The sequence below is a fragment of the Mus caroli genome, chromosome 2 (assembly GCF_900094665.2).
Source record: "Mus caroli chromosome 2, CAROLI_EIJ_v1.1, whole genome shotgun sequence".
In the NCBI taxonomy this organism is placed as follows: domain Eukaryota; kingdom Metazoa; phylum Chordata; class Mammalia; order Rodentia; family Muridae; genus Mus; species Mus caroli.
The window spans coordinates 104,837,379-104,847,493 of NC_034571.1; the positions used below are offsets into that span (position 1 = coordinate 104,837,379).

Here is a 10,115-nt window from a genome sequence, read left to right on the forward strand (position 1 = left end):
ACTTAATCATCAAAAGGCAAAAAAATGCAGAAGTTTAAAAGCAGCAAGGGGGAAAGGCCAAGTAATATATAAAGGCAAACCTATCAGAATCACAACAGATTCATTATAATTTTAGGGTTTCATTCTGTTTTATAAGTAAATTATTGGAAAGAATTCTCTTCAAAGTTTCTATCTCCTTATTGAATTCCATTTTCAATTGCTGCATTGTCTTCATCATTTCATCAGACTTATGTTTGTGTTTTCTTGGTTATCATTTGGCCATTTATTCTCCGTAAGTTCTTTCTCCTTAATTTCCTGATCCATTTTTCCTATCTTCTTTAAGTTTCTTGAATTCTTTGATAAAGTTTATGGTTGTTCTTTTAAAACCAATGCCCTGCAATTCATCTAGGCAAATACTCTATAGAACCCTTAGGTTTGGAGGAGAGATAAATACTTAATCTAGCTTTTTTTTTTCAATGAGATCCAGTCATGTGAACTTCTTTTGTTAGCTGCGTTTCTGATATGAACAGAGGAGGTTGGAGCAAAATAGAGAATGTGTGGGTAGACTGGGCCTGGAGGGTGGGAATAGCTTATGTAAAATAAAATTGGGTGGACAAATGGGATTGGATCAGAATGTGAATCCTGGCCCACACCTGGGTGCGGGGATATACATGGCATAGAAGACACTTATATTTGGTATTAGAGGGAACTGTAGTTTGTATCACTGTCAGGGTGGGTTCTGGCCAAAGCCTAGAGTTTGTAGAGGAGGCAGGGTTGGCTAGAATAAGCTAGGGCACTTAATATGGGACCTTGACTTTATCTGCCACATTAAGAAGATTGCATTCAAGGAAGGGTCATAGATACACACTGAGCTAGACTCCCTAAAACAGTACAGGATTGAGCTCAGGGGAGAAGCTGGATGTGATGTGTCTTCCCAGGAATATTAAAGTGAAAGATGATAGCTTGTAATAGGCATAAAAAATTTTTGATGAGACAAGGATATTTTCTAGCACTGAACAAAGAAGAGAATTGCCTATCATTGTTGAAAGTTAGAATATTCAATGACAGGTGACTAATTATTATCCCGTCCCACAGGATTCAGTTATTCATGGGTGTGAGGGGGACAGCAAACCTGGAAGGAAATGGGAGGAAGGGAAGGAGAGGCAGGAGACCAAGAAGGGTATCTATCAAGGTCTCATTTATTAGGCTGAGGTGCCTTGTTTTTAAAGCATCCATCTCAGGGAATAGGGGAGGGGTTGAGGGGGAATTTTACAAAGAACAAAGAAGCGGGCATCTGCTGACATGGGGGCCGAAGTCAGGTGAGAGGCAGCAGCACTCTGCATCTTATCTCTGGAACATAGATCCTCCTTGACAGCCTTGGGTTAACTCATGTCCTTGGATGGCATGGGAGTTCAGGAAGAGATAGGGAAGAGGGGACCATAATTCAGCTTTTACAGCCTCAGGTGCCAGGAAGGGAATAGGGAGGAGTGGGTGATAACCAGCTCTTAGCAAGAGGCCATTTGGCCTGTTAGGGAGATTGTGAAGGGCTCGCTTTCTCACAGGATGGTCTCTGACAAATTATTATTTTAGTAAGTATATAAGTAGCTTTAAAATAATAACAGACTGATAATTTTGAAATAAAATAAAATAAGCTAGAAATGGAATATAATTGCTGTATATTTGTACACACTATATTAATCAACATATATTTTTATTTGACTGAATCTTTCTTCAGTGAATGCACTGCTAAGTGTAGCCTTAATTTTTCAATGCTTCCTTTCAACAATAGTTCTTAAACACTGTAACCTCCCTTCTAATCCACCACCCACCAGATGTAGTGGAAAACAAAAGATACAGGGAGAAGTAAACCTGTTTACACATTGTTCTTTGGAGCAAATCCCTTCTGCATTGTCAGGAATTCAGCAGTTCAGTTCAAAAGTGAGCAGCAGCAGCAGCAGCTCGATCTACTGGCAAACACTTCACAGATATGCCAGCAGTCCAATTCTGTAAAGTTGGGATAGCAGACATGACTCAGCAGTGATAACATGACCTAGCAGAGACAGCCAGGCCTCAGCATGAGTCAGCAGGAGGATCAGCAGGGATGTTAGAAGTTCTCAGCTGAGCCTCTCTGAACAAAGCAAAAATCAGAGAATACACAAGACCAAGAAGCATTGCAGAGCTAGCTCTACCAGCAGCCCCTCTCACAGTTCATTGAGTCCTATTTATACTCCTTCCAAACATCAGGTGTCCTCAATGGTTCTTGCCTCACCAAGTGTCTCGCTCATGAGTCTGTCTTCACAAAACTCCATGTTCATCTGTCTCAGCTGATATCACTCTGCCAATAAGCCCAAGTCTGCAGAAGTGGCAAGAAGCTCCAAGAAATTACCAGCACACCACCAAAAGTTTTTTGGTGCATTTCTCTCCCTGTAGTCATGACAAATGGAGTGCAAAAACGAATGTAAGGAAAAACAACGCATGTCTGTTTTTAGCAAAGAAACCATCATGCATCCTTTCATGTGCAAAACAAACTTTCACCTGTGTCCACTTCAGGAAAAGGCTCCTTTACGTTTTGGACCCAGTAAAACAGAGAACCCTCACATTTCCATTTCAGTCAAACATGAAAAGACTCATTAATTATGAACATCACTGATTCCATTTCAAAAATGACTCATGGAGGACATATTGTTATTCAAGTAAAGGTGGTATATTATTTATGAAATACCTCTAAAAGTTAATAATATTTTGAAAACTCTCTTTAGTGCTACCTTCATCTCTTTATTTCTGAATGTGTAGATGACTGGGTTCAGAAAAGGAGTAAGAACTGCATCAAAAAGAGCAAGAAATTTGTCTATCTGGGAGTTAGGATGGGGCCATGTATATACAAACAGAGTAGGACCAAAGAAGAGAAACACCACTGTGATGTGAGCTGAGAGAGTGGAGAGGGCTTTGGATGAACCACCTGAAGAATGTTTCCAGACACTAAACAAGATGAAGATGTAAGAGATAAGAAGCAACAAGAAAGAGCCAACACAGATGAAACCACTGTTGATAGTGACCATGAACTGCAACTTGTAGGTGTCTCTACAGGCCAATCTGAGAAGTTTAGGAAGGTCACAGTAAAAGCTGTCCAGTACATTTGGGCCACAGAAGGGTAAGTCAATAAGAAAAGCCAGCTGGAACAATGAGTGGCTAATGCCCAGACCCCAAGCAGCACCCAGAAACAAAACACACACACGTGGACTCATGATGGTCAGGTAGTACAGAGGTTTACATATGGCTATATATCTGTCAAATGCCATGGCCACAAGTAGCACCATCTCCACTCCACCAACTAAATGGATAAAGAAGATCTGAGTGATACAGCCTCCAAAGGAGATGACTTTGTGCTTTCTAAACAAGTCATAAACCATCTTGGGGGAAGTAACAGAGCAGGCTACCAAATCAATGAAGGAGAGACATGCTAGTAGGAAGTACATAGGTGAATGTAAGTGAGGGTCAATGGTCACAGAGAACACAATGAGGATGTTTCCAGTCATGCTTAATATGTAGAGCACTGAGGAGACCACAAGGAGGAAGAGCTGAATCTCCCAGGAGTGGGTGAGTCCCAGAAACACAAACTCAGACACCACTGTGTGGTTCTCTCCATCCATTGGTTCAGCCAACTGGATTACAGTTGCATTTATGAGAGCTAAGAAAATGATGGGAAAGTAAAATTATTAGGAATGGTAGTAATTTGATTACTTGCATTTATGTTATCAACAAAACTAATTATAAAATTTACCACACAGACTGGATTATAATGATATGAATAATATTGAAGATTACAATAATACTGTATAATAAAAGAATAATTCAAAGTTCATAAAAGAACTAACAATGAAGCTTCTAACAGCCCAGAATTAATGAGGAAATCACACAAAACTAAAATTTTCAGATATCTACACCAATAAAGAGAATATGCAAGCAAGTAATTATGTTTGCTTACAAATAAAGAAAGAGTTCATGGGAAATGTAATTTTCTCCAAAGGTAAATAGGACACAATGTTACATATGACCATGAAATACTAAATCATTTCTTCATGTTATTAAAATTCTCATATTTCTCATAAGAGTTACACAAGACTCTTTAATGGAAACACAATCTGAAAATTAATGGTTGAATCTCAGTCCAAAAGTGGCAACTACATAATATGCTGGAAATGAATTTAAATGGTATAGGATAAATCATAAGATATTGATTAATATTAAATAAATGAAACTAATATAGTATACAAAAAGCAATTACTTTATCAAAGGCAGAATGTACATTCTTTGTCATGTTGAGAAGTTTTCCTATTCTTGTAATTCATATCTTTTTTAATGTGATTTATATAATAGGACATAAAGTTATCATCCTGACCATTTGAATGTAGAGTTTGGCAATATGGAATATCTCATAGTATTGTGAAATAAATATTCCAAACTTCATCATATAACTTTGAAACATTAGGTCTATGAAGCATCTCTAAATCATGACTCTTAAGAAAGACCCTTTTCTCATTTCTAGTAGCTATTCTACTTTCTGTGTCTGTCAATCTGACAAGTTCATCTGTTGACTACAATTAGAATTACATGGGACCTTGCTCTCCATCACTGTTTTGTCTCTCTTGCCAGAATCTACTTCAAACTGATCCATTGAATCTTTTCTCATATACTTCCAAGTTCCACCCAGATTATAGCAAGCCTCTACTGGCCATAGCACTACAAGGATTGTTCTGGAGCCTATTATCTGGTCCTGCAAGGATTTTCTCTGAGCCTGAGAAATACGAGTACATTTAACATTTCACACTTTCTTCTCCTAATGTGCATGCCTATCTGGCTACCTTGGATAAAAAATACATCTACAAACCTAATAACTGTACACATTTCCTAACATGCTCATAGCTGTTTTTATGAAAGAGAAAATGGGAAGCTTTCTTCATCTTTGCCCTGACTTTACTCATCTATTGCTTATTTGTTTCTTGGTGTGTTGGTTTCATTTGTTTGTTTGTTTGTTTGTTGTTTTGGACTGGTTTTTTACATATTCATTTTGGTTTTATGCTCACTGGTCTGGTATTTTATAACAGGATTGTTGCTATGTCTGACATTATGTAGATATGTTGTATGTTCAAAGCTTCACACTTTGAACTCATTATCAATTTAAAAGAAAAGCAAACTAGCCATAATCTATGAAAACAATACAGATGTTTCTTAGCTTTGATCATATATAACTAAATCCAGGAGTAAAGAACAACTGACACCTTGTAATTTTTGAGTGTGCATGAAATTGAGGGGAGAAAAAGATTATGAGAATTAAGGTAAGTTCCCAGTGGGTTTAGGATCTAAAAATTATATTACCTTAGAAGACACTCGGATGGAGAATCTGTTTCTGATGTCCTTCAATCGTGGACACAGCTTCAGAGGCTGATGATACCTTCTTAATTTACCTCTTTGTCTCAAGCATAGCAGAAACTTTCACCATGTCCTGGTCTCACTTGAACTTGTGACTGCTCAGTCAAGAGTTTATACACTCAATTAAGTCAAATGGCTTTGTTGTCATCTCCTGAACCCACAGTCCACAGCCTACAAAAGATTTCTTCTGCTTTTTTATGCTCAGAAATGTGAGACCTTGGAGAAGGAAATTCCATATGCTCCCTATATGGGAAGAATAAACTGAATGAAGAGTCTGTTAAGAAGGAAACATGGATAGAAACATGAGCAACTGATTCACCTATGAGAGGACTAGGAATGTTCTACTGATAAAAAGAAATCAAGGCTTTGAGTCTGAAAATATAATCACCTAGTAAGCACCCAGAACTACTTCACTATAGATTTACTATTATCCCACAGAGAAAAAAAACCACAACAAAAAAGCCCTTGAGACTCAATAATATAAACTGAATATTCACACTATTAGCAGAACTCAGAAGCAGAACCAAGCACTCTGGATTCTTGATCTACAAACTGAATATCCTATAGAAAATTACCTACAAAAAAAGAACCAAGTACCCAAATTTAAAATATGACTTATATATTAAAACTAACAATTAACATTTGACCCAATTTTTCTGTTATTTGCACTAAAATGTTTTGCATAATAGTAATTACACAATATATAAAATCTGACTAATAACTATGAATAAAAGTATGAAAATAATTGTTACTGTCATACATCATTTTCACTTATTACTTTGGTGTCAGTTTGAAAAAAATTCAGAATTTTAAAAAAAATTTAAAGAATAGTATTATTGGAACATATATTCTGCACCCACATTTTTAATCTCCTCAAAATGCTTAATATGCATAATCATCATTGATATGTAAATAAAAACTACACTGAAATTTTATTGTACCACAACCAAAACAACTACCATGGGGAAAATAAACAAAAAATACTGATAAAATGAATGGGGAAAGGGACCCTTAGTCACTACTGTCCAAAAGAAAATTAGTCTAGACACTAGACAAATAAGTATTCAAGCTCCTCACAAAGTTAATGCTATAACTTCTATACACTCTAGCAATATCATTGTTGGTTATATAGCCACAGGGAAAAATACCACCATGCTACAAGGAGACTTGATGGTTCATGTGCATTGTGTCACTATTCACAATAACCACCTGTGGAACTCAGGTGCCCATCAGCAAATTAATAGATAAGCAGACTGTGTTAGGTATACACAGTTGACTTTTGCACAACAATAAAAATAATTTTATATTTATTTCAATAAAATTGATGAAACTGGAGATCATTGTCAGTAAAATAACCCAGACATAGAAGGAGAAATATTGTACAGTTTCTATCATATTTTGGAGCTAAGATATAGAGCTAAAAGAAGAAGAAATTAAAAGTGTAGAAGACTTTAAAAATGTAGAAGTGTTAATAAAGAGGAAGAGGAGGAGGAGTAAAAAAGTCAACATATGTTATGAGAATCAATTGAAATGTCATAGTAAAACATTTTGTAAAATTAATAAATGCTGACCAAAAATCAATAAAAATTCACAATGCTTGTCTTTATCATACCATGTGGTAAAAGTCATGATTTTGTCTAAAATCTGTAGGTGCCCGCTCAGTAAATCAGTTAGAAAAGCATAAAGTGCACAAATAGTATCTGTAATATAAAACATTGGACAATATATGATATACAGAGAGTAGAGAAAATTATATTTTATATATACATAAATAAGTTTGAAATAAAGCGTTCATGTTATTTAGAAAATAGAATATATTTATGGAGAAGATGAACTATGGTGAAAAATGAATGATAATAATAAATTAAAAAGCACCTTGATCGACAATATGTAGATTCTTTGCTTGATACTCTAAATTTTCATTTCTGTTTCTCACAAAACACAATGGGCTTGAAAATCACTAAACATTTCTAAAGTAAAACACTGCTAATAATACCTCATTGTCTTCAGATGCAAATTTTTCTCATATGGAAATTAATACTAATCACAACTAGTAGCCTAATCTCAAGCACTGAGCTCTGTACAAAACAATAGGATACAACTTGCATGTCACAGGAGAAAAGGTTCTTGGGTAGGTACATAATAACACTCATTTTTTTTTAAGTTTAAGCAACAATCTGAGAGGTAGAAAAAATGAGGAAGAAGGTAGTAAATGGAAGAGAATCAGTCATAGAAACTATGGGAAGAGGGGAGAGTGTACTAATCAGACAAAGGGGAAAACCAGAAGGTCAATGAGTATGATCCTAAAATCCAGTTCCACCTTCCTGTCAAATGATCTACAACTATTCCTGGCTCTGTGATTAGGAGAGAAAAAGACTACTCTTTCCAGTACCTGATCAATTAGACTCACAATGTGTCTAAATGCTAACATGATAATGGATATAAAATTTGCTCTTTGCTATGTAGTAGACATGTGAATGACCCATAAGACTGTCATACTTATTTGAGAAGCCCTGAGTGTACTGAGCAGGAGACCCTGTAATAGCATAACGGACATGCTGACCAAGTATGTGCAAAATTTAAATATCCAGACACCCATCAAAAATTTCTACTTCTCCTCATGAACACATCTAACAAGAGAAAATTTAGAGTATTCTTTTTAGTACATTACAGTAGAGTGATGCATGGCATGGGCTTTAAAAATCTTCCCAGACTATTTCAAATTACTCTCCATTTCCTCTCTAAGCATGCAAAAGTATTGATGGGATTTTTGGAAAAAATATATATAGATAGCAAATGTATCTCTTACACATCCACCACTTACTATTTTTTAGACATAGTCACATACAAATGAAGGGCACATATATGCACAAAACATGCAAATATAAATCAATAATGATTGTACAAGCCAAGTCAAAGCAAGTGTAAACTTAGTTGTCTTTGTTTCTATTCCATGTAACATTTGATCAAATTAGTTTATTAATTAAACTGTATCTACTGAGAATGTATTCTGTATTAGAAGCTTAAAAACATTTGCTATTAACATTAATATAAATAGGAAGAGTATGGAAAATATTACAGAAGCACCATCTACTGTATAATGCATAAAGTAAACTAAAAGACGATAGCTATAGCAAGGCGATCACAGAATAAAGTGTTCAGAATGTTGTATTTAATGACACCATAATCAATTAAAATATTTTAGGATAAAACTTGAGAAATCATTTCAAGCAAATGACCCATATCAGGAATAGCAGGGCAGTTAGAGGAACTCTGAGATAATGGAGAAGAATGCAGGTTGAAGTAAAGCTATAATTATTTAGAACACTCAAAGTAAAATGACAAACAGTTAAATAGTGTTGCCTGAGCTTACGCTATAAGATGACAGAGAATTATTAATAAATATATTCAAGGTAATGAACATAGACTTAGGAGACAGGAATTAATGAGAACAGTATTTAAGGTAGATGATCTGCTCACCAATGTGGTATATAAACTCTAAGGACCAAAAAAGGTAATTGCCTGTGAATACCTGAACAGAAATTTTGTATCAAAGATCCAAAAAAAAAAAAAAAACCTCCATCCTTAAAACAGAGAAACTTGTATTCTCTGATATTATAACTATTCCCCCTTCACCTACCTTTTGTTTTAAAGGAACAAAAACAATATCATAACAGAATAAGATGTGATCATTCCCAAAGTGTCAACTAGGTCCTCTACAGGATTCTTGTAGTCAAGAAATACCTCTACATTTGTTAGGATGGAAGCTAACTGTAGCTCTAGGAGGAAGTGGCCACATAGTGCTGCAGAGATCTGGGATTTTCTGGGAGACTGAAATAGCATGGCCTGGAGATTATCCCACAGGAATATTTGTTTTTCCCATGGTAGCCAAGAAGAGAAGCACTTAATAGAGAGAAATAGACATAAATCCCTTATGAGGAGACATTTTGCTTTGCATAAATAGTTTTATTACTTCATTTGTTACTAATTTTCCTTTTTTATTCTTTGAGTTTTTACACATATATGAAATGAAATATATCCAACCACAATTTCCATTTCAATTCATCCAACATTCACTTTAACCCATTCCTCTCCCAACATTGTGTCTTTTTCTTTTGTTCAATTAACCAATGAATCTACTTAATGTTGCCTATATGTGCAAGGGTGCGAGGCCATGCATTGGATCATGGACAAACTATCCAAGGTCACAATCTCAAGGAGTAACTCTTCCTTCCTCACCAGCTAGCAACTGCCTACAGTTCTCTGGTTAAAGGTAGAGAGTTGGGAGCACCTCCTCCATCCAGGCTAAAATTGTGACAGGTTTGATCTTGTGTAGATTCGGAGCAGGTAATCACAGACTCTGTAAGTTCATTAGTGCAACAGCTATGTCAAGTCCAGCACAGTCCTCCCCATCCTCCAGTTCTTACATTCTTTCTGCTTTCACTTTCTGTGAGCCTTGACCATGCCAGTGGGAGACTTAATAGCACTCTTTATATGGCAATCCACAGCCACCACACTTTCCTAAGATCCAGAGAGAAAAGCAGAAACAAGGAATGGAATACCTACCCAACAATGACAAGGACAGACATAAACACCTATCATTCCAAACCAAGATGCTCAGACACCACTTCTAAGAACACAATTAACACACAACACAATGTCTTCACTAGAACCCAGCAACTTGACTGACTACATTATGCCATGAG

General features: G+C 35.9%; 1 protein-coding gene across 2 annotated transcripts; it reads right to left on the reverse strand.

Moving 5' to 3' along the window:
- Window positions 1-2,690: 2,690 nt before the first annotated feature.
- On the reverse strand, window positions 2,691-4,465 carry LOC110289647 (olfactory receptor 4F3/4F16/4F29). Of its 2 annotated transcripts, XM_029474396.1 has the most exons (2): window positions 4,456-4,465; window positions 2,691-3,619 (listed from the first exon to the last, which is right to left on the reverse strand). In XM_029474396.1, exons 1-2 carry the CDS (start codon window positions 4,463-4,465, stop codon window positions 2,691-2,693), a joined length of 939 nt encoding a protein of 312 aa, XP_029330256.1. The 2 variants fall into 2 exon arrangements, with proteins under 2 accessions (XP_029330256.1, XP_021011600.1); XM_021155941.1 differs by lacking the exon at window positions 4,456-4,465 and having other exon boundaries at window positions 2,691-3,644.
- Between the last annotated feature and the right edge of the window lie 5,650 nt (window positions 4,466-10,115).